This window comes from Diospyros lotus, chromosome 10 (genome assembly GCF_014633365.1).
Source record: "Diospyros lotus cultivar Yz01 chromosome 10, ASM1463336v1, whole genome shotgun sequence".
NCBI classification, from domain to species: Eukaryota; Viridiplantae; Streptophyta; class Magnoliopsida; order Ericales; family Ebenaceae; genus Diospyros; species Diospyros lotus.
This window is the reverse complement of record NC_068347.1, coordinates 34,926,139-34,951,072: the sequence shown is the minus strand read 5'-3', so window position 1 is coordinate 34,951,072 and position 24,934 is coordinate 34,926,139. Positions and strand designations below refer to the sequence as shown.

At 35.7% G+C, this 24,934-nt stretch overlaps 3 protein-coding genes and 1 non-coding gene across 8 annotated transcripts in view; 2 read left to right on the top strand and 2 right to left on the bottom strand.

Moving 5' to 3' along the window:
* LOC127811465 (eIF-2-alpha kinase GCN2) overlaps window positions 1-1,148 on the top strand; it is a 34,926-nt gene extending 33,778 nt beyond the window's left edge. For all 4 annotated transcript variants that reach the window (XM_052351358.1, XM_052351357.1, XM_052351355.1 and 1 more), the window contains 3 exons: window positions 435-542; window positions 664-758; window positions 850-1,148. In XM_052351358.1, coding sequence (XP_052207318.1) covers window positions 435-542; window positions 664-705 — 150 coding nt within the window. In that variant the 3' untranslated portion in view covers window positions 706-758; window positions 850-1,148. The remainder of the gene's footprint in view (window positions 1-434; window positions 543-663; window positions 759-849) is intronic.
* A 907-nt stretch (window positions 1,149-2,055) lies between these two features.
* TRNAT-UGU (transfer RNA threonine (anticodon UGU)) lies at window positions 2,056-2,127 on the top strand. The gene has a single exon. It is a non-coding gene; the product is annotated as a tRNA-Thr (tRNA).
* Window positions 2,128-3,007: 880 nt separating this feature from the next.
* On the bottom strand, window positions 3,008-6,638 carry LOC127811397 (serine/threonine-protein kinase-like protein ACR4). The gene has a single exon (XM_052351216.1). It carries the CDS (start codon window positions 6,035-6,037, stop codon window positions 3,272-3,274), a length of 2,766 nt encoding a protein of 921 aa, XP_052207176.1. The 5' UTR covers window positions 6,038-6,638; the 3' UTR covers window positions 3,008-3,271.
* Window positions 6,639-11,171: 4,533 nt separating this feature from the next.
* LOC127811396 (DNA (cytosine-5)-methyltransferase 1-like) lies at window positions 11,172-24,695 on the bottom strand. Of its 2 annotated transcripts, XR_008025676.1 has the most exons (13): window positions 24,438-24,695; window positions 19,248-20,703; window positions 16,422-17,931; window positions 16,086-16,247; window positions 15,731-15,929; window positions 15,537-15,648; window positions 15,313-15,457; window positions 15,021-15,218; window positions 14,664-14,942; window positions 14,365-14,526; window positions 14,052-14,270; window positions 12,442-12,760; window positions 11,172-11,555 (listed from the first exon to the last, which is right to left on the bottom strand). XR_008025676.1 is itself a non-coding variant. In XM_052351215.1 (12 exons), exons 1-12 carry the CDS (start codon window positions 24,490-24,492, stop codon window positions 11,421-11,423), a joined length of 4,632 nt encoding a protein of 1,543 aa, XP_052207175.1. In that variant the 5' UTR covers window positions 24,493-24,694; the 3' UTR covers window positions 11,172-11,420. The 2 variants fall into 2 exon arrangements, 1 of the variants encoding a protein (XP_052207175.1); XM_052351215.1 differs by lacking the exon at window positions 12,442-12,760 and having other exon boundaries at window positions 24,438-24,694.
* Between the last annotated feature and the right edge of the window lie 239 nt (window positions 24,696-24,934).

The following is a 24,934-nucleotide window of genomic DNA, read 5'->3' as shown; positions in this document are numbered from 1 at the left end:
TTTCTTGGTTGGCTGCATGAATACTTTTCTTTGATTATGTTGTATACATTGAATTGGTTACCTACTATTCTACTTGCAGGAATGAACAAAAATGTATACCGGACCTGAGAAAAAAAATTTAACAGCACATTATACCTAATGCTCTTTCCTTTCTTTCTTTATTTTTTTATTATATATATATATATATTTTTTTTTTTTTGGGGGGGGGGGGGTTACTTGCTGCAATTGAAACTGCTTTATAAGAACTTTGGGTACACCGTTAGAAATGAAGTCTTAGAATCCTTATTAGATGCTTTAGTGAACCACGCTGAGAATGGATTCACCTGAAAACAAGTACTGATCTTCCTTGTTTTGCCTCTACCAGTTTGATTTCCGTGTACGCTTTGAAGCTGATCTTCTTCTACAGGTACCTGATTTCATTTTCTTTTGTGCAGGTCCGTCATCTTGAGCTAAAGAAGGAGAAGGAAGTTGAAAGAGAAGACCTTGTCAAGTTTCTAGAAGCAATGGCAGCACAATCCAAAAATCCATCAATTTGGAACAAGGTCAGTTTGTATCAAATCATTGCTTCTCCAGTTTGTTTTAGCCTCTGCATACTCTTATCAATTTTTCATAAAACATTCAATCATTCACTTTCTTCCAAACTTTGCCTATATTGTGGTGCAGACGAGGGCTTCTGATTCAATTTGGAACCCAATGCAACCCTGAGGACATTCCTTCCCTTGTCAGTTGAACTTAAGATCTGCACCGACATGCACCTAGTCAGTTGATCGATGCTCAATCCACCAGTGCGTCAGGTTTTTCTGTTTTTGATGTTAATGCAGTTGACTTAATTGTTCAATGTTGTTGCAGATTATGGTCCCCTCCAAAGAACAACCAACAGATGCTGAAAACCAGCCAACATAATATGTTCATCAACAGAGCAACCCAACAAATACTGAAAAGAGTTGCCCTGAAAGGTAAAGGAAATCAGGCAATCAGTTTTGCGGCTTCATTTTTGCACATTTCAGCAGTTCTTCTGTATATTTTTTTCTCATTACAGTGTTGTAAATTTGTGTGGGCAAAATAGCACATTCTGCCAAATAAACAGGCTAGAGAGATTTTTACTTGTATATTACAGTTTTGACAATAAAACAATGAGAATTTCTTCATGGGATTTATTTTTGAGCATCTGAAGTAGTGAAATAGCAATATACTACTATACTACTAGTTGGACTTATTAGTCCACAAGAAGCAATGAACTAGTGGTACAGCAACTGGAAGTGCATTTGGTGAGGGAAGGTTTTGTGTTTGAGCTTCTTAATCTTTTGATGCTTCCTCTTATTTAACTCATGTGACCCTTGTTTATTATCTATCGAGCTTAAGGGGTAAATTGTGCCGCCATTGACGCTTCATAGGGATATGACTTAATTTGTTGGATGTTTCACAATTATGTATTATGTGAATTTTAAAAATGGTTACTAACTGTAATGCTTAACTCATAGGGGTGGGGTGCGAGTTGGGACAGAGTCACACTCAAATGAGAGTCTTTTAGTCTTTGATTCTACCTTAAAAAAAAAAAAAAAAAAACACTAAGCATTAAAGAATTCAATTCATTAGCTATTTGCTCGTCTTTCAGTTGGAAAGATTTATGATTAGGGACGATTTTATTCATTTATTTATTTGTATAATTGTTTTAAAATAATTTTAAACTAGTGTTATATTTATATCTTAATTTTAAATTTATTTTAATTTTAAATGAACAACTAAGATTCGTTAGAATATTTATTATCATTCTTACAATATTATTTGCACTACATATGTAAAAATAATAATATAACAACTAAATTACTTTGACGTTATGAAAAATGATTGGAAGCATTTTATAAGATAATCATATTTCAGTCAACTTTGATGGTAATGAAAAAATAATTTAAATAAAAACCCAAAACATCAAAGCAATTTATTCATGTAAAGTAGGAAGTGTCTTCCACTTGGAAAGCTAAACGCCTATCATATTGTAGATAACAATATTGATATTAATTAAATAATCGCCTTTTATTGAACTAGTGCCAGGATGCCCCTATAGCTCAGTGGTAGAGCGTCAGTCTTGTAAACTGAAGGTCCGTAGTTCGATCCTGCGTGGGGGCAGACAGGGATTAATTTTTTTAACCTTTTACATTTCTACAGACAAGCAAAACACCTGCTAATTGTCAAATTGGTCATATGCTAGTTGTACATCATTACTTGCTTTTTAGGTTACATAATGTATATAAATACCTCTTGCATCTCATCACCTTAAGTTAGAGATATTTTAGTCGTATGTCTTACCGTTTCACGATGCCTCACCTCACCGCCTTAGATTATATAATGATATACCAATAATATTTTTCTTGTCAAATTTTATGATTATAAAAATATTATTATTATTATTATTATTATTATTATTGTATCTTACAAACACAGCTAAACTTATATTTTTCTTCTCTACTTTCACCTTTTGTTTGCTTGGACATTCAAATTTTTTGTTATTTCGATTACACCAATGAATCTGTATTTTAAAGTCAGTTTAATTTATATACTTTAATATTTTTTTTCATGTAGTAACTCAAACTTTTTATTGTTTCTATTATACCGCTGAACATGTGTTTTTAAGTTAATTTAACCTTTAAAATTTGACATAAATAGAGTGTGATGTGTACTTCATTATCTCATTTTATTTTTTTCACATAAAAATATATGAATTAAATTAACTCAAAACTATAGGTCTAATAGTTTAATCAAAATAACAAAAAATTTGGTTATTATATGAAAAAAAATTAAAGTATAAGAATTAAATTAGTTCCTAAATTAGGTTTAGAAATATATTCGAAATAACAAAAAATTCGAATGATCAGTGATAAAATATATAGATTTGGCCTACAACCCAAAAAATTAATATTCTTTCAGATTTTTAACTCAAATAATAAATAAAGCCATGAGAATACTGATCTTAGTTTAGTACTCTTCAGTAGTGACTAGTCCCCGGAGAGTTGCTATATCTCGGCAATACGAACAGCCAGCCAACTTTGTTAGAAACTCAAGAAATCAAAGTTACGGGCAGCGGATACAAAAAGACACCAAAGAATGTTAAATGTTGGTTGTAGGTACAGGAATCAATCTAGTATTCCTCGAAAGCAGCAGCAAACTGTCAGTAACTAAATGATGCATACAGAACAGAACCCAACTGAAAATATTGCGATTTGAGAGAGCAGACAAAAGGAAAGCTGAACCAATCCACCCTTTGTCTTTGAAGTTAGAAGTTGTGCTGCAAGAACAAGTTCTGTTGAGGAGAAGCAGGCCCAATCTCTTCTTCCAAGCTCCTCAATCCATCCCCCATGCTGCCACCATTGCCAAGGTTCCTGAGTTCTGCATTCTTGGCATCAACATCGGCGTCCGAGACAGAGGATTTCCTCCTCTGGGAGGAGGTGACACTGGGGAAGGTGATCCATGAAGGGGCCCTGAACTCGAACCTCTGGTCCTCGGTTTCAGCCGCATCAGTTTCAGAGGTGGACTGATTCGAAAACCTTTGAGAGGGCTTCTTGTGCATTCTGCTGCTCCCCAACACCACCTCAGTTGGCAGAATGGGCTGGTCGTTGCTCGGGCTGCCCATCAGCTGTGCGAGCGCTCGCTCCAGAGCTGTCGTCACCTTGTCCATCGATGGCCTGTCCTTGCCTCGCATCCTGACGCATTTGCACGCAACATTCGCGATCCTTCTCAGGGCCTCAAGATCAGGGGGTGGTTTCAGGGCCGGATCAAGGATGGATTGAGTGCCTCCGGATTTGATCAACGGCACTGCCCATTCAACAATGTTTCCTTCTTCAAATTGCATGTCAATGGCTTTTCTACCACTCAGAATCTCCAAAAGCAAGACACCAAAGCTGTAGACATCGGATTTGGTTGTGAGGTAGTGAAGTCTGTAGTACTCGGGATCCAGATAGCCAAGAGTGCCTGCCGGGAGCTCAGCCAACGGGGAGCTGCTGTTGGCAGGCCCCAACAACGACAGGCCAAAATCAGCTACTCGGGCATTGTGTTCTTCGTCGATGAGAATGTTCGAAGACTTGATGTCGCGGTGAATCACAGGAGGGCAAGCATAACCGTGCAAGTATTCAATCCCCCGGGCTGCTTGGACTGCAATAGTAACCCTCCTTACCCAATCTAGCTGCTCCTTCAAGGCTTTGTTATTACCATGGAGGTACTGGTGCAGTGATCCGTTAGCCATGAACTCATAAACTAGAAGCCTCTCTCCCCCTTCTTCACAATAGCCAAGCAGATTGAGCAAATGGGCATGATTTAGTCTTGACAGTAGATCAAGCTCTGTTCTGAACTCTTTAGAACTTTTCTTCATGTCAGGCGACACAATCGCCCTCTTGACTGCAACTACTGTCCCATCCTTCAATACACCTTTGAAGACGCAGGAAAAACTCCCTTTTCCCACTTGGGATTCTTCTTTAAAACCACCGGTGGCTCGCTCGAGCTCCTCATAGGTAAACATCTGAGCTCTTCTAATCTTGAGGTCATCCAGATCAGGCCGGATTTTACCGCTATCCTTTTGGAAGGAAGATCCATTCCCATTGTTTCTCCTGAATTTCAAGTCCCTAGCTGAGCACCTACAGTTCCTTAACCTGTAGCGAACATAAAAGATCGCAGTCATAGACACAACACTTACCAATAACACAGCAAAGGCTATCTCTGCGACGATGATAGGCAATTGGAGGGACCAAAACTTTGCATTCTTTGCGGGAGGTGAACTGGAAAACGAACAGTTTGAGTGACATTGGTCTGTAACACAACTTGAGCAGTTAAACTCACAATGTTGATCAGATGTTGAGGTGCATCCAGCTTTGGGGTACATTTCAGCGGGGCAACCGGTGGTGCAAGGCAGGCATATATGGGAGTTTGGAGACTTGCAAGCTGCTGTGCCATTGTTGAATGCATAGAAACCTGGCTCGCAAGGTTCGTGCTTGCAGAGCCCGGGAGAAACAGCCAGTGGCAGCGAGGTGGGGAACCCGGCACCCCAACAAACAGGAAGGAGAGATCTCTCGGCGAGGACTCCACATGTGAAGTAATCCCCCGCTGCGATCTCAAAAAGCCTGACTCCATCAGGAGGTGGAGTGCTCTTTTCCACTGTGTAGCCCCAGCAAACCACCCCACGGCCATAACTCTTAACTCCACAAGCATGAAACCTTCCTCCCACAACCGAAAGCATTGGATCCTTTGGAGCTGAGTCTATATTGGCATGACCTGAACGCACCAGGGATATTTCTTCTTCGAGGTTCAAGCTCCTACCCCAACAAAAGACCCGTGAATCGACTCCCTCTAAAATTCCACAAACATGGAAACCACCGGCTGCTATCCTCTGAAACCTCAGTTCTTTAGGAATCAAGCTAATGACTCGACTACTCATCTCATCGCCCCAACAAAAGACACTTCTATTCTGAGAAAAAAAGCCACAATTGAACTCTGAGCCGGCTGAAATAGACTGAACCTGCCCATCAAACACATAGTTTGCAGTCATGTTATAGCCCCAACAATCAACCATAGAGGTGTTTCTATGCCTTCCCTTCAAGGGCTTCCTAAGCCCACAAAGATGGTGGTCACCTGCACTGATTTCCAAATATTCAGACCCATTAATCATGGGTTGAGGAACGCCCATTTCAACAAAACCATTGCTTCCCCAACAGTAAGGTTGGTTGGAATCAATTAGAAGTCCACAAACAAAGCCATCGCCGGCAGTCAAACCCGAAAAGGCGAAATGGGGCGGAGTTGCATAGATGATGGCTGAATTTGAGCCATAGCAGGTCACAGTATGAGTTCCATCCGATTTGAGGCCACAGAAAACAGAGCCATTTTCCCCATAAGAAATGGCAATGGAGGACATGGACCCTAGACCTAAAGCCAACTTCCCTACATCCAAAAGCACCACAAAGAATACGCTTTGAGCAAGAAATTTAGCTTTCCCTGCGTGAATCTTTGAGCCCCAAATCAGAGAATCCGCCACTAAACAAACCCACAGGTCCATTAAGCCAAACTAGCTACTTGAACTAAACCACAATGGCTCCTAGAACTACTGAAAAACAATCACCCCCACTTGCTTTCATTGCACTAATACATGGCCAAAAGAAAGCTGTTTAGATGGCTGTTTAAGCCACTCATATGTTCCCTTCTTTGCCCGCGTTTGAGAAAACTAATCAGAAAAGCAACTTAAATTCTTTTTGTTTTTCTATTTGAATGAAGGGAAAACACAATCAGGACCAAATGCCAGAAACTACTGAACTAGGCAAACTTACCAAGACCCATCCAGATCAAAAAGCTGCAACTAACAGCTTCTAATCCAAAAACCCATCTCATCTTTTGCTCTTGTGGAACCAAAGATTTCCCTCGAGATGGCATCCGGGAGACAAAACACTTGGTTCGTTTTCATGCCATTTATGGCTCCGCTTTGATCAAAAGGCTGATCCTTCGCGTCCAAAATCCTGGGTTGAAGAATGATGGAGGTTGGTTTAGGAGTATGGAATGGTGATGGAAACACAGAAACAGAGAGAGAGAGAGAGAGAGAGAGAGAGAGAGAAGGGGGATGGGATTGAATTGAATGCAATGAAACCGCAGCTTTCAATACGGCAAAGTATAGGTGAAGGCATTAAATGAGAAGTTAATGCAAATTGCTCTTTTTGATGCCAGGATTCCTGCACACATGTCCTCTTACTATTTCCAAATCCTTTTTTATGCAGCTCCAGTGTAAGTCTGTAACCTATTCTTCTTCCATGCAATTGCATTTGTCTCTCCTTCCACCCCCTCAAGTCATCAAATTCAAATTCATTTCCCCATCAAACTCATGGGTTAACCATCAGATTGCAGTGGCTCTCTGCCCATGATGTATTGCTTAAAAGTAGTATATTGTTTGCTTCTTTGTCTTCTCATTTTGTTTCTTCCATTACATTTTTTTAGCCATTTGATATATTATTTTACAAAACTGGTCTGTATCTCACATCTAACAGTGCTTTGACTTGAATTTTGTGTATTATACTCTCTTCCCCATTATCTCACTTTTTTTTTTTTTATTTAATGACAATCCACTATCATTACATTTTTGAGATTTATGGTAAAGTTTAGAGTTTTAGGTAAATTTAAAAAGATTGTTTTACCCTCTTTGGACCAAACTGACCCTAAAGAGTATTTCACCTCAATTTGTAGATCAGTTAACTCATATTGATTGCAGTTCAAAACCATTCACATACAATCATGAACAGTTTCTTCATAAATTATAAAGACAGGTCTACTAACATTGTGCACTTGTTACATGTTTTTGGATAACAGTGTCTAATTATATTGGGCAAAATTTATATTTTTGTGCCTATATTTTTAGATTTTTTTCTTGTTAATTATATTTTCGAATCAATTTAACTCTTATATTTTAATTTTTTTTATATAACAATTTAAATTTTTTATTATTTCAATTGTACCTATATCAGTTAATTTAATCATAAACTTTGACGTATAAAAAAAAAAGATAAAATGAGCTAATTTAACTTTTTTTATATGTTAATTAAATTAAATCAAAAATGCATGAATAAGATTGTAATCGAAATAATAAAAAATTCGAGTTAACATACGAAAAAAAAAATCAAAGTACTGGAGTTAAATTGGCTCAAAAATAAATGTACAAAGATGTACTTAAACAATAAAAAATTTATGTGACCACATAAAAATACATAAACAAAAACAGGGAACAAAAGTTACACTCATCTAACCATATTCAAGACTTTTTTTTTCATATAAAAATAGAATTAGGAATTAAGAGATTATTATTTGACTGTGATCTTACTCTAACTCGCCTTCTATTTACAACTTTAAAGTAATATTGCAATTGACAATTATTTTTAAAATTTACAAAATACACAACCATGAGATATTAAAAGAAAAAAAACCCAAAATTAGAGCTCTGAGTCATGGGCCATGACTCATGACAACTTTCTTTAATCTTGTAATTAGGGAAGATTAGTACACACCAAACACTTAAAAGCATTTCTTCATTCTAGAAACTTTCAAAAAATATTGTATTTCCAAAGAGATTACGAGTAGATTATAACACACATATCAAAGTTTAATATCTCGAAATATTTTAGAACAAAAAAGTTGTTTGAATATTTGGCTGTGATATTTTTTGTGGCAATCATATATGAAGTGTTATATTAATATAAATATAATAATATATAATGCATTAATATATAAACATCATCCAAAATATCTATACAAAATGTCTTTTATTTCAAAATTTAAAAATATAATAGATATTTTATTTTTTTAATCAAATCTATATTTTTGCTCATATATTTTCACAATTTTTTTTATATAGTCACTCAAACTTTTCGTTATTTCGGTTACACTACTGAATCTGTATTTTCAAATCAATTTAATTCTTGTACTTCAACATTTTTTCTCTCTTGTGATGACTTGAACTTTTCTTTGTTTCGATTATATCTTTAAATCTCATTTTTAAATCAATTTTACTCTTATATTTTGTTATCTCATAAAAGTACAAAGTTTAAATTTACTTAAAAATTAAGTTTAGATATATAATTGAAATAATAAAAAAATTAAATAATTACACAAAAAATGTAAAATTACAATGACAAAAATATGAATTTTATGTTTTTTCTTTTCCATTTACTCACCAAACCCTAGACCCAAATATATGACAAACAAACAAGAGATTGTGGATCCACGTGAAGTATGAAGTATTATTATCTTATTCCTCAGAAATGTCAAAAGTGGGGCTCAGTAGAAATCTATGTTGATTGTTGACCATTTGGTGCAGATTACAAACAAACATTTCAAATAAAATAAATAAAAGTTTAATTGTTTCCAACATCTTTAGATCCATGTTTTTGGGGTCAGAAGCAGAAGAAGAAGGAGGTAATATTTATATACTTTCATATTCTATCTTTTGTTTCCTTCCAAAAAAACAAAGGGTTTTTGGTTTTTTATTTCATTGTCACCCTATTAGCCAACATTACAACATATTTTAATGTAAGATTCAAGAAAATATATTCAACCTAGAGAAAGTTCTAATTAATTCATTAATATTAGTCTTGGAATTTATTAGTAGAAAATTTTAATAAATTATTTTATATATTTAGAGTCAAATAAAAAATTAATACTAAATTTGTTCATAGTTAACTTACGAGAGTTATTAAAATATTAATTAATCAATTTACGAAAAATATGTGAATCCACTTAGAGGTGGTACATAGACCACTCTTACAAAGACTAACTAGCATGAAGGATGTTGAGAAAGTATTCGAGTTTTATCACGTGTCAATATACCACACTTTAACCAGAATGACCCTTGAAATAGTTCATTAGTATAAACTTAAAACTATATTTGGACTATATCCTAAGATCGTGTCTCATGTAAGGATCCTAAGCAAAAATTGTGCTTAACTTATCCTTAAACGAGTTATATAAATTCTAGATTTTTTTTTTAAAAAAAAAGATAAAATATTCACTCATTTTATTTCTTATTACTCTACTTGACTTGCCTGTCCTTTTTCTATCAAAGTCTTAACTTGAGAGTTAGAGGCTATCTCAGAGGACTAAAGCCCCAAGCTTGCATGAGTTTGGCAGATGATGCATTAGGTCAGGGCTTCCTAGTAATATCATTAACTTAATTTTTGACAATTTTTTATCATATTTCCTCTAAACTCAAGTGTAAAAAGTTTTTAGAATTGAAATATTGAGGGAAAAAAAAAAAAGAAAACTCACAACCTAATTAATAACTTAATAAGCAACTTCATATTTAACAATATAAATCCTTTGAATAACTAAGTAATTATTAGTTAATAATCTAGTCATCCATATTATCATAAAACTCTCAATTTAAAAGAATAATTAAAATAATATTGTAACACTACAAAACTCTCAATCTTAATAACCAATAAATATATAACTTACTAATAATAGTAAGTATCATCACAAAATTTTCATGAAATTAAAGATATGATATCTCCATAAAATGATATTGTGAAAAAGTATTATAAATAAAAAAAAATTAAGATGGTTGAAATTAATCAAGGTGAAGATTTAATCTTCCAAGTTTGAGGTTTTGGGCATCCAAATAATTATCTTAGCATAACCAACAAAAGGTATAATTTTTAGTTTTTAATTTTGTGTTGGTAATTATTGAAGATTCATTGTTATCTGACCATATCTTTTTTTTTAGCTTTTTAGTTGACAAAGTTTCAAAAGTTGTTAATTTTATGGTACCCATAAAGCCAAAAGCTGCAACTGCCATGATGATTTGGTGGGCTTATTTTTTTTCTTTTTTATTTTTTAAATGTTATTCAAAGATTTAATTTTGATATTTTCACTGATCCTTGTATGTCTCTTGTATTGTTTCTCATGCCAATACAAATATACATGTCAAATCTATATTTTTATCTTAAATTTTTTTCATGTAATTACTATTCTTTGTTATTCTAATTATACTATTAAACGTAATTTTTTAATCAATTTAACTTATTATACTTTAATATTTTTTTATATGATAATTTAAAATTTTTATTATTTTAATTATATTTTTAAATCTATGTTTTAAAGTTAATTTAATTTATGTACCTTTATATATAAAAAAAAATATAAAATACAATGACAACCACACGTCATACTTTACTTACACTTTACTTACATTAAAATACAGATATTAAAATGACTAAAATATGCTCATTCAATAGTGTAACGGAGACAATAAAAAATTCAGATTATTACATAAAAAAAATATTAAACTATAAAAATTTAATTAACTCAAAAATACAGATATAAGAATGTAATTAAAATAATAAAAAATTTAAATAATTATATAAAAAAAAATGAAAGTACAAGAGTAAAAATATAAATTTAGCCTAAATATACAAGATATTAATATAGAATGTTAATAAAAATGTCAAATGTCAATATCATTTCCGTTTTCTATTTGGTGGGCTTACCTTGTTAACAGCTTGGTGAAGATAAACGGGGGGAAATGACATTTAATTTAGCACAAGGACCTGCTGGTTTCGTGCCATAGCAGAACTCTGATAACTTCATTGAGAGAGAGAGAGAGAAGAAAAAGAAGAACAAGACAGAGAGAGAGAGAAGAAGAAGAAGAAGAAACATAATACACAAAGTGATGGTTGAATCACCACCAATGGAATCTCATCATCAATGCAACTTCAAAATGCTAATAACCTTCCAATCCAATTGTTGCAAATCGATGAAAAGATACATTGCATATTTTGCTCTTGATAATCTCTATATGAACAACTTAATGGGAAGAGATAAAATAAGCATCTGCTAGGTTTGATAGCAGCTGCAAGACAATGAACAACAGAACATTGCTAGTTGCTCTTCTTTTTTTTCTGTAAATGCTAGTTGCTCTTCTTACTCATAGCTTCTTTGAGTTTCCTGCCTAGTGCAAATGCCAGAGGGGGAGGAACGGCATTCCCAATCTGCCTGTGCTTGTGTAAAATGTTACCAGCAAACTGGTAACTGTCTGGGAAACCCTGCATGGACACGATGGATGTTGAATTACAAGGAAACTTCAATAAGCTTCAGCAAGTGCTAATTTATTAATTCCTAAGGTGGAAGATTCTCTTAAGATCCACTGACAAGCAAGTCAATAATGATTGCAGATGGTCATTGAAGGGCACTACTTTATGGATAACTTTAAAGAAGCATGCAATCAGTCAAGATTTCAGAAGTTTGCAACCCTGCATGGACATGATGGATGTTGAATTACAAGGAAACTTCAATAAGTTTCAGCAAGTGCTAATTCTTTAATTCCTAAGGTGGAAGATTCTCTTAAGATCCACTAACAAGCAAGTCAATAATGATTGCGGCACTACTTTATGGATAACTTTGAAGAAGCATGCAATCAGTCAAGATTTCAGAAGTTTGCAGATCGTTTTCCGTTACTAAAAGTTAAACACCCATGAGGGGCGGGCGGCTAACATCAACTTGGGGCACGAACTATAACATCAGCTTTGTTGAGTTTGCCTTCCGTTCATATTTCTTTTAACCCAATTAGAACACATGATGACTAGAAAATTCTATAACCCAATCCGAAACACAGATGACTTAAAAGATTTTTTAGTCCTTGGTTATCTAATTTTTTTTTTTATTGATTTTAAGTGTATTGGAGTTTGGGTTTAAGAATTTTTCCACCGTAAACCTCTTTTACACAGTGAATATTTTATGCTCCAGCTCTTCACACAAATACATTGTCAAATAACGTTAAATCTGTCTAATTCTTTGATCATGTGCAAGTACAAAATTTAATTTTCTATTCTGACGTATATTCCTATCAAGTAATTTCAGAGCCCAAAGAATCAGTGATTCCAATTCAAAACACAAGTTTAGATGCGTCTAATTCTGTGCTATTCCATGAACCTGTGAAGGAGGAACCCAACCCAACCCATTCAGTCGAACGGACCCGAACACCAAACAACCCACCCATCACAGGCGACCCATCAGCAACCCACCCACCCTTTGCTGGACGCTGCGACCTCGGTGGCGAAACTGTCACCAGAACCTGACTGACCCGGGTTGAGAAACCCTTTTGCCTCATCTTAAGACCCAGGACCCAAAGTGTTGATCCAACCCGATTGTTGGATTCACTGCAGAGAGAACATCGATCGCCACTGCTGCTGGTTATGGTTTAGCTCTTCTCGTTGTCATCCTCTCCTCTCACCAGCCTCTCCATCGTCATCTTCACAGGAGAGCAGAGATAGAAATCAGTTACCCTGTTTTGTCCTGGACCTCCTGGTGACTTATGATGTGATGCCTAGAATCTCTGCCTAGGGACAACCCTCTTTCCAGTCGTTTTGGTTGTTGGAAAAATATACTTACTTAAATACATGGCTAAGAATGTGGAGAGTGACTCAACCTAATTGACCAAGCTTTGAACCAATTAGAAGTCTAATGGTTTTATCTATTACACAGATAAAGAAAGTATATATATATATATATATACATACACACATGGCAATAAGAGAGATAATTAAGGAGGCTATATGAATATGACTAAAAGATTTGGATAATGAGTTCAGTTTAGATAATCAAATCACTAGTGTTCTGCGAACAGCTAGAATTATATGCATTTATGATGATCAAATATATCATAACAAGACAAAGCATATTGATATCAGGTGCTAATTTATCAAAGACATCATTACAAGATAAAATTACTGTGAAGAAGTTTAGTAAAAACGACAATCTAACAGACATGCTAACCAAGTCTTTCATTTCAGACGCATTCAAGCGTTGATTAAATTTGATATGTTTATGCAAACACTAAACATTGTGCCCTCTTTACAACATATTGGAGGTGGAGATTTTGTTTGTTTTAATATGTTTAGGGAATTCAAACCAACGTTAAAGAATTGCTGAGTTTGCAATGAAATCATATTTCTTTAACTCAATCAAAATAGAGTAGATAGCATTTTTATAATTCAATCAAAACCAAAATGACTAAAGACTTCTAATTAATTCTTTCTGTATTAATGCCTTTTTATATAATTTTCAGAGTGTGGTAAGCATTATAGAATTTTCACGTTGTGTATTTTCTTGTTCTCTTTCGCCTGTGGATGCACACTGTGCTGAGTCAAGCTCTAATTCTTTGATCCTGTGTGAGCTATAAAATATTGTTTTCTATTTGGATTTATAAGTAACTAACTTTCAAGCATCGTATTATCTTGAGATTCAAAATTCAGTTGATACTTTATAATAGGCATAACAGGCACATACGTCAAACCACACAGGTATAGAGAATAAAGACTGGAAATAACAGAGCTCAATGCTTGCATATTTTTGGTGTAGGCTAGAGGATCCCTATACTTTTGCCTCATTAAGTTTGTCTGCTTAATTCACAGATTCCTAATTGAGCTTCACTCAGAGGGCTTTCTGAAATTTCAAATTCTAAAACATAGCAGCTTTTTAACAACTTCACAAATTATAGTTGTAAGTTAATCTTGTAGAAACTGAAACTGAAGTGAACTTACTTGAGAACGAGCACATTCACGAACAGTAACAATACGATCCTGCTGAGGGTGAAAACACATTCCCACCTTACCCATCGGCTGAGGGTCTGTGATGGAAGTTGGGAAGTTGCCTTCCCAATCCAAGCGTCCAAATAGTCCCTTCCACTGGTTGTGCCTCTTAGCGGTATTTGGTAGGCACCATGGTATCAGATCAACCACTTGCCCAGTTGACAGTTTAACCTGCAGTTTCAGTGAAAGTAAGACACCATGGTCGGGCTTTCTGCTCAAGGAATGAATGGATCCCTCAGCAGGTAACAGTTTAAGTTGGTGATACCTTTTCATCTGGAAGGTCATGCCAATCAGCACCAGGACGCTTAGGAATTCTCTGACACCGAATGAGATTCAGCTCATTCATTTCTTTTGCAATATGATCAGACAAGACGGATGAATTGCCTCGAATTTTCTTTTGGAACCACGAGACAGGGTCATTTTGGTACTGTTCATGGAAATGATAAAACAACAATAAAACATGCAAGAGAAGATAATGTAGATTATCTGTCACAGATGCTTTGGAATAAGATAACTTTTTAATCTTGTTGCTTTCTGAATATTCTGCTTTCATTATATATGTACCTCCAGATTTGTCTTCGATGCTCCATTGTCAACCATTGGGAGATCTCCAATGGTATCTCTAACAGTTATTGAACGGAATGGGGCTCCTGTAGCAGTACTTCGCACGGCAGCATACTGAACATTTTCTGACAATGTTATTCTTAACTCCGGAATAGCAAACGCATGCATTGGCTCTGGCCATTCTGGCAGAATCTCTTCCGGAGATGCCGCCCAAATAAATGCTCGCTTCCTAGACTGAGAAACTCCATATGCTCCAGCCTCAAGGATGCCAAACCTCACCTAATTACGAAATAAAGTAGTTGATATATATATAAGCTCAGAACTATGTTGTCATTGAGAATGCGTAGCGATGTCCACCTGGTATCCCATCTCCAGAAGTGAAGCTACAGTTAGACGAAACGTCTGACCTTTATTGAAGGAGACAAAGTTCCTCACATTCTCAAGAAGGAAAAACTTTGGCCGAAAATAATCGGCAAAGGACAAGAATGCTAAAATCATCTCGCACTGAACTTTACTCCAGGTGCTTTGGTTAAACCTGTTCATTCCAGAGAAACCCTGCAAGAACAGACTACTGAATAACCATTTTAGCAATGAAACTATCAAGGTGCTAAATCCTACTGCATGAAAGGAGGCCCCAAGCCTAGAAAACCTGACAGGGAGGGCCTCCGTTGATAAAATCAACTTGTCCTGGCAGTGGCAAATTATCAAGCTCCTTCTCAAGTGATGCAGCTAACTCAGCAGCCTCAGGGGTTGAAACACAGTCATCCACATCCCCACACTTCTCCATTATAGCCCTGAAATATAAAAATTAGACAGATCCTCACAAGTATGTGTGTGTGTGAGAGAGAGAGAGATGAATAAAATATGATCCACCTTAAAATCACATTGCAGTTATTGGTGAACACTAGCGACCCCGGATGATTGAGTTTAAATGCATCCCCTGCAGCCTCTTCATACTCGATTGCCCATTTGGTAACTGAGGCACCTGCAGAGTCCAAACCAGCAGATGGCTAGTTTTCAGGTCTTGCTAGAGAATAAAGTAATTATAGTGATAAAAATAAGCATACCAGACTGCTGCAGTCCCTCTGACAAGCCCCCACAGCCAGCAAAAATGTCTAGAGTTGCCAAGCCATCCTGAGACAGTTCTTTCTGCCTGACAGTTTCTAGATCATCTTCCCCTTCTTTACGCTTTCCCTTTTTTTCCCTAGAAGTGGCATCATCATCAATTTTCCCTGTTGAGTACTTTAATTTGACGTCAGAAGGCAACTGTACACAAATGAGGTTGAAAATTATTCAGAATACTATATAACAAAGCTTGAATAGAATACCACTGCAGATGAATCCTGTAATTAATTAATAAATTTAATTAAACTTAAATATAAGTTAATGGGGATAAACTATTGAAAATCCAGTATGTGAGACCTGCTTGAGCGACCCCCTTGAAGGATCATAGAAATATTCACAAAAGAAAACATGTTCAAAGAGTGAAGGGACATTGGATAGAAGATCAATCTTCTTTCTGATTTCACATTTCCCCTCTATTGTCTCAGCAGACAAAAACTCTGTTTCTTCACTATAATATACCTGGCAGACCAAACCATGAACACTATTAGAACAACAATTGCTAGCAGAACTGCCAAGAAGACAAGTTGATAATACAAGAAATGTGGAAGTACGATAATCACATCAAGTCAACTTAAGGTCAAGTGATCAGTTGCAAAATGCATGTAGAGGGTTGCCTTCTGATGTAGCTCCTACCTCTCTAATATCAGAACAATACGCTCTCTCAGCTGAGATGTCATCTGGTCTGAAAAACCGTCTGACCTTAATCTCAGTAGATCTGGCATCAGCTTGTTTAACTGTTTTAGGAACAAGAATTTGAAGCAACTGACACACAACATAAGCTTTCAAACCCACATTTCTACCACCTTTGAAGGTATCAGTCTCCACTCTTTCTGCAGCAAACTGATGTGGGCTTATGTAGACAAAATCATGAATGGCATACTCAATTCCCTTATAGAATATACTGGTCTTAGACGCGTTGACTTTAAAACTTTCCTTCTCACTCTGATCTTTTCTTAATTTGCAAGAGCTGCAGACACCAGAACCAAGACCCATGGTGCTAAGGGGAAGATTAAAGAAAGCACCTCTCTCAGGCCAATACAAGCTTTTACAGTAATATTCAATTTCCAATCCTTTCCTCTTTCTCTCTTCAGCTCTTGCTCTATCAATTTTATCAGCATCAATATTAGCTTTCCTGTGCTGATGTCCCCAAGAAATTAATCGTTTATTCATAACCACCTTTTGTTTGATGTCAGCCAATTCAAATTCAATGCACTCATTTGTCATAAATACCTCCCTCTCATTTGCCGCATTTCCAAGGACAGTGTAGAATCCATGTTGCATCACTCTTCCATGAAACATTTTGCTTTGATCCAATGTTTCAAACATGTACTCTACAAGATAAATGGAAGAATGGCAATACTCTTCAGAGTCTACCAAGACAGCATCTCCAACAACAATTACATCGCCACGAACTTCTGCTTGTCTATATAGAACTTCACCCAAAGATGTTTTGCCAACTGACCCTCCTTCCCATCTAATTTCATCTCTCCTTGAATTTGATTTAATTTTCCTTGATGCTGAACTAGGAGTTGGGGTTTCCTTTGATGCCATTAATAATGTTCCCTCCTCAGCATCATCCCCTTCACTTTCCTCTTGCTCTTCAACTGCCTCTTCATCATTCACTTGGCAGTTGATTCCCTCTTTTGAATCTTCTGGTGAGTAATTTGAGTAGTACTCACCCCAGATTCTATTGATTAATTTTGTTGTAGTTGCCTGCATAACCTTTCTCTTAGACATGGTAGGCGTCATTGCTCCTCTGGGATTTAGGTTTAGTTCATTCCTCTGGACAACCTTTTTCTTCTTCACTATCCATTTAGTGTGGTGCCTCTCTTCCATTTTTTTGGTCAAACCAACCACAAATGCACACTTTTTAATCTTCGCATCTGGAAATTCTGCAAATTGTTGCAGTATTATCTGCCCATGTACAACTACATACCTCTCTACAAGAACTGGATTGGATGATATGTAAGCAGGATGGTCCTTTTCAAAATCAGACACTCTTTTGATGACATCTGCAAAAGAAAGACGGGACACTCGGGTCTGTTCTTTCAGCAAAGTAATTATGCTTATTGCAAGCTTTGCCGTTTTTAGAACTGGTTCATACCATGGAGCATATTGTTTTGATGGCTTTCCTAGCCTATACCTGTAGAAATGGGAAAAATGACAAAATCAATTCATGCCATATTATAGAGCAAACTTCAAATCTAGCTTATATGGCATAGCACTGGTGTATGATTCATGAGCAACAGAGTTATTGGGTTATTCACTACAAGGCTAAATAAATCTACAACATCAGTTGCACTCTTCTCCGGGACAGTTCCAGCTCTGTAGCATGAATAATCTTGGAAGGACGTCTCTACTGCCAAAAAACCACCAATTTAATCTACTGTGTGCTACTTTTCTCATTTTTGTGTTCCCTTTGCAGCAAGTAATGATGCTCCAGCACGGCATATTATGCTATTTCTAAAACACGTGTCTGAAACATATAAATAGCCTCCACAGTTAAAGGCTAAAAAGTATATACATTATTACCCAATAATAGTAAGTACCCTATGGATAATGGCTGCCCTTTTATAGGTTAGACTGCTACATATTAGTATCTCTCCGAATTATCTGACATTACCATGAAGTTTCCACAATAATAGAAGCATGGGTGGTGGAGAAGGGACAAGCAGGGATCTCCCCTGCCTCAAACTCCAAATGAACACTTTGAAGATACTATTTCTGGATACAAATTCAAGATTATTCTATTTCAGGATACAAATTCAAGATTATTCTGTTTCTGGATACAAGTTCAAAATTATCTGTATAGTTATGATTTCATATTATGTTATGTCATTTCAAAGAAAGGGAAAACACATTGTTTCATTTCAGTAACACTTAAAAGTTCCAAAAAAGACTATTTTCCTTATCAACTGCAATATTGTAGTTATATTTAGATCAAGACTTTCTGAGGCCTGCTGGTCTCTACATGCTAAAGCAGTGTCCAATCATAAGAACAGTAAAAAGATTCATTAAATAGAAGAGGGGAAGAAAAATGACAAGCATGAAAGAAAAAATGAAGGTGATTGTTGCAGGAAGGAGCATAAATTTGTCTGGCAGATCAATTCAGGCAGAATCCCAATGGAAATCATTTAGTTTAATTCATTTAAATGGAACTTAATTTATTAACTACCTTTAGCAGAAACTTTATCTGGTAGCTTTTACCAAAAATATTCCACTTTGTTGGTTCTTTCTTCTTTGCAATTCCACATTCATCATTTTAATTAAAACAAGTGCAGATGTCAGGTTCATAGGATCCTAGCTCTCCCCCTCACCACCCCAGACACTAGCTCCATCACTGAATAAATGGAAGAGAACAGAAAAGGAGCAGTACTTTTGTATCAGGACTTCAGAAAGGAAGAAATGAAAAAGAAGATAACTATGAAACTTCTCATACTTGAGTAAAGATGTACATACCAGGCCATATCTGTCCGGATCGATATGAAAATCATTGAGGATCCAAATTCAATCATCCATTCTTTTATTGCACTCAAATATATTGGAATTCCAGCTACATCAGTTGTCCCTGAACCACTTGAGGAAGAATAACTAGAGTCAGTGTCAAGGCAGAACCCAGTTCCATCATCAGCAGTCATCACTCCTGAACCAAATATGGTTACATCAATATCTGCACAAGGTTTCATTGGAAGAAGCTCCAATGAAATCAATCGTGAGTCTGAATTGTAGAGGGACCAGTTGTGCAGCATCGATCTAGGCAGTTCATCAGGATTACAAATATCAGTGTCACTGTCAAAGACTATATACTCATCAGTCTCTTCATTTGAAGTTCTGTAGTATGCCGGCAAAGGATAATCATTTGCAATTTCATCCTCGTTGATCTTTATGTAGAATTTGTTCGATGAAGAGATAGAACCCTGACCTTTTTTCTGTTTCATTGAAGTCCAGTATTCTTCTTCCTGTAATAGCCTTGCCAGTTTCACATCTTCATCTTCGTCTGCTGCAGAATTAGAATAGCCATATTGATTTTGTGGACCAACTCCACTACTAGACTCTGAACCAATCCTTACACTCCCACCAGATGATGATCCTTTTGCTTGTGCAAAATTTGCATGCTTGCTACTCTCATCTCTAAGGGCAGCAAGGACAGGCATCTCTGCAAATAGCTGATCATTCTTGCCTCGAGTCTCATCTAAACCCACTAGTTGGTTATATATGAACTCACCCTGGGAAACAACAAAATCCTTGATAGGGACCCCACGAGAAAAGCATTTCTTTCCATTTAATACGCGGACAACCCCAGCAAGCAATTCATCAAGGCTTATGTCAGGGTTTCCTCCAGAGGACTTTGACAGTTTCTTGCAAACTTCGATGCAGGCAACAGCCTTGGCAAAGAAATGATCATAAAACTTCTTATAACTACCTGCCGGTTTGATGCAATCATAATCAGCAATGTCAGTTGACACCCAAATCACAGGGGACCCATCTTCATAACCGGAGATTGCCCAACATTCTATCCGCCCAATACCCTCACATCTGACACCAGCTTCCTTGTCTTTTTCAGAACTTCCATCAAGTGGCAAAACAAGCCCAGAAATGAAAATATCATCAATCTCCAACATTTCAAAGGGCTGGGGGACTCCATTTGAATCATGAAATATGAAATCTGCGAGTCTTCTACATGGTCGACCATCCTCATGTCCAGCAGTTAGTCTCACAGCTACAGCTTCTTCATCTACAATAGGGTCCTTTTTCTTCTCAACTACAGAAGATTTTGTTGATATACAAATAGATTTCTCTTTAAAATCCAAACAGGCAGCAGCCCGTTTTGGCATTTTCCGGGAAGAAGCAGCAGTCTCTTCACTTTTCTGAGATGCATTCCTCTTCTTTCCTTTCTGGCCAGTTCCCTGAGCCTCTGCAATTGTGGGAAGCACACATTTAAGTTTACCTTTATTGTTTTTCACTTATATAGCAAAGGATCAGCAAAAATTGGTTAAAAATGCCAAGATACAGAATTAAGGAAATTTTAATGAGAGTAGAAGAGGAGATAAGGCTGCTGGATATCAAAGAGATGGCTGCTATGTACTACACAGTCAGCAGAGGGTTGGAGAAGAATATGTCAGAAAATCCAGCCTCCACGTCCGAGTCAAAATGTTTGACTTCTTGACAAGGTATACATTGGTAGCCAAGTTGATTGCCAAAATTGGTGGGATTTGTCAAGGCAAGGCAAACCTTAAAGAGGTGCACACCTATCTGTTGAGGTGCCCGCCTCAGCAGAGGCTCATATCTTTAATATATATTTCTTAAAAAAGTAAAAAACGTGAAAAAACCCAGCCCTAAATACCCGATGGAGACAAACCCAAATTCCTAAAAGCCTTTCTTCCTTCTTGCAACACCAGAGAGCAATTTACACTTCTTCTGACAAGATTGGCCAGCCAGCGACGAAAAAGGACCAGCTACAACTGAAATAGGTATGTTTTTTTCTTTTTCTCTCTCATCTCATCCATCTCTTTCTTTTTTTCTTCTATTTTGGTTCTACCTCCCTCTCTCTCGCTTTTTTTTTTTTTCTTCTTAAAAATTAAAGATTATCACTATTATTAAGGGGAAATGCTGCCAATTTTTTTTTACCTTTTGTTCTCTTTTTCTTTTTTCAATATTTCGCCTTTTGCAACTGTGGATATTAGTTCATCTGAGATTCTTTTTTTTTCCAAAATTATACATTTTAATTTTCAGGTTTCTTTTTATAATCAAAATTTTATAATCTTCTTCTCAGTAAAAGATTAGTACTCCTCTAAACACTTAGAGATGAGGAGGAAGATATTGATTTTGAAGAATAAAACAAAGAGGAGGAAGACTTTGGAAGTGACCAGTATAATTTAGATGATGATGATGATTGATGTTGGATGTCATTATTGTTGTGTTTATTTTCTTGAATTTTTTTGTTTGATTATAAATTGTTTATGTTTGAATTTTATGATGAATTCTTGCTAATTTATTATATTTTGTTTTTATCCTTTAATTTGCCTATAGTTTTTTCTCAGTGCACCTTGCCTTTGCTGAGCATGAGCCTTGCCTTGCGCCTCAAGCTCCAAGACCCCTTTGTGCCTTAGTGTACCTTGTGCCTTTAATAACTATGTTGTCAAGATATGTCAAGCAACGGGAGGATTTGTCAAGATTTGTCAGGTTGCAGATCCGAATATCATACCTCATTCAAATCTATAAATTGGGAAGAGTTTTGAAGGCTTATGGTTTGGTGTGAAAACAAGAGCAAGAGATGAGATCAAGAGAGTGGGAGAAAATCTACTCGATAGGGAGTAAGATTAAGGTGAGTCTAATCACTCTGTTCTAAACTCCATTTACATATAAGTGGCATTTGGTGCCTTCCCAATTTTTATTTTCTTTCCAACAATCATATTCATGGGAAAGTAAGGTGGTGTTCTCTTTGAGTTTCAGTTTTGAATTTTGAGTTTTGAAATCATTTTCAATTTTGTGTTTTGAGAGTCTATTTTGAGATTTTTGAAAACGCATTTTTTTTGTCTTTCTGAAAAAATGTTTCTTAAAATAGAAAACTAGAAAATGTGTTTATTTTAGAATTTTGAAAAACTATTTTGTGTTTCCTTTTTTTTTCTTCTTTTCTTTTTTTTTTCTTTTCCTTTTTTCTCTTTTCTTCTTCTATTCTCTAGTGCCCTACATCTTCTCTGTCGGGGGCGACCACCGTCGGCCAGAGATTCACACAATCAGAGACTACCATTAGAAACTCCAAACCAAGGGGGTTAACATACACAAAGATGGGTCAGGTTTAACTGATGGATTTTCATAAATCTAATTTTTAATTTTTGGCTAACACCAATATATGCACCACCGGCCATCGTGGCCAATGGTTTCTTGCAATCAGGCAACCACCCGATACCCAAGGGCCCATCGACCAACATACCCAAAAACCAGCGAGATCCAACGGCCAAATCTCCTTAGATCTAATGGCAACCAACAAGATTGAATGGTGGTCAAGAGAAGAGAGGCGAGAGGAGAGAACAAAGGAGAGAGGAGACAACCAGCAAGATCAAATGGCTGGGGGTGGTCGATGGTGGCTCGTGGTAGTGACGGAGATGGCAGGCGCGATCAACGGTGGCTTATGTCAGTGACGGAGATGGCGAGCGCGGTCGATGGTCGAGGCTTGAGAGAGAGAGAGAGATCTGTGAGATTTTGTTTTTTTTTTTTTTTTTTTTTTTGGGGGGAGGGGGGGGGGGGGGCCTGCGTGTTCCATGTTTTGGGTGTTTTAGTATGTTTTAACTGAAAACACCCAAAACAATATTTTGTTATTTTGGGTTTTCTTTACAAAAAAAAATTTTGTTTTCGAAGATGCGTTTTTGAAAATAGTAAAGTAAATGCGTTTTCAATGTTTTGAAAAATTAAAAACTCAAAACGAGCTGAAAATAGCAAAGAGAATGCAACCTAAGATTTTTGTGTTTGGTATGCACGGGAAAGTACGAATTAAAATCCAAAGAAAGTACCTGAAATTTCTAGGAGCCCCAAATCACTTAAAATTAAATTTTATGTTCTTAAGAGAAATTTATTAAGTATTATTAATCCAAAACAACATATTATATATTATAATGTATATAATATAATTACGTTATATATGTCCTTTACATAAAATATACATGTTTATAATAATATATTGACAATAGATTGACTATTATATACTATCTAATGTATTAAATATTAAATATTAATATATATTATTACCAAATTATATATAATATATAAAAAGTATATATTATTATAATTTATAAATATTAATATTATGTGTGTTATAATATAATAGCATATAACATATTCTGAATAAAATATGATATATATGATGTATTATATATATTTACAATATACATTACCAATATATTATATAACAATATGCATTATGTTATGATATATGTTGATGATATAAATTATCATACATATCCCAAAATACAGATATTTTAACCATATTATTATATTATAATATATAATAATATATCATATAAAATTAAAATATATAATAAATATTATATATTTTTATATCTATTACTCATTATATATTGATAATGATTCTATTATTTATATAATATCTAATATAGAGCATTTTATGTAATGTAATAAAATATATAATATATTTTATACCCAAAAACAGTAGCTTATTTAAAGTTTTTATAATGTAGCGTAATATTAAGTTTTTATTTTGTTTTTCTGAAACAAAATCAAAAAGGCAATTCATCTAAAAAAAAAATTCATTTTCCATCACTTGAAATGTAACTCTTGCACCTCTTTTTATGCACATTCCTACAAGACGTGAAAAAGTGTTTCCTATGGTAAAGTCACCGTCCTGAAAATGTAGCATATCAAACGTGAGAATTTAATTTATGGGAATTGCATTCCCAAAAAAGTAATTCACCTTACTCATACCAATCGCCACTGTAGTAATATTCAAAACCACATAGGCATATTGTGGAACCAAATAAATTCTCTATGTAATTGTAATCTTGATTTATGTATTGTGTGTGTGTGTTCATACGAAATTCCCCAACAAATCGTGATACAGAAATCAGTACGAGAAATTTACGATCAATAAATAAATTACACGAGAGAGACTTTTGTTCTTGGGTTCCAGAGTACCTTGGTCGCCGACTACTGAAAGGAGCAGAGAAGACCTAGTTGCTGTGTCCGCCATTGACTCCGCTGGAAGAAGCTCCGGCTGTCATTTTGAAGCCACCGGTGAGAGATACATCTCGCCGCTGCTGCGAATGAAGGAGATCAGATCTCACCAGGCGCCGGAGAGGGCAGGGCCCAGCCGCTGCTTGATGCTGCCGTTAAGAAGAAAGAGGCTTAAGAGAGCGGTGCTGCCGGTGGCGTAAACAAAGGGCTCGCCCTTCTAGGGTGCCCTTAACCAATTAAATGCTTCCCGCCTTTCCAAGGGTGGTCCCTCGAGTTTTGATTTAATACTCTACAGCCCACGTTCACTTAAATAATATCACGACATATTACTTGATTATATGAATGTATCTTTAATTTAACAATATTTGAGTATTATATATTACTTTACAAGATTATAATTGTTGTCTCATAAATAAAAGTTTATTAAAAGATTAAAAACTTTCAAAAATCTGAAATAA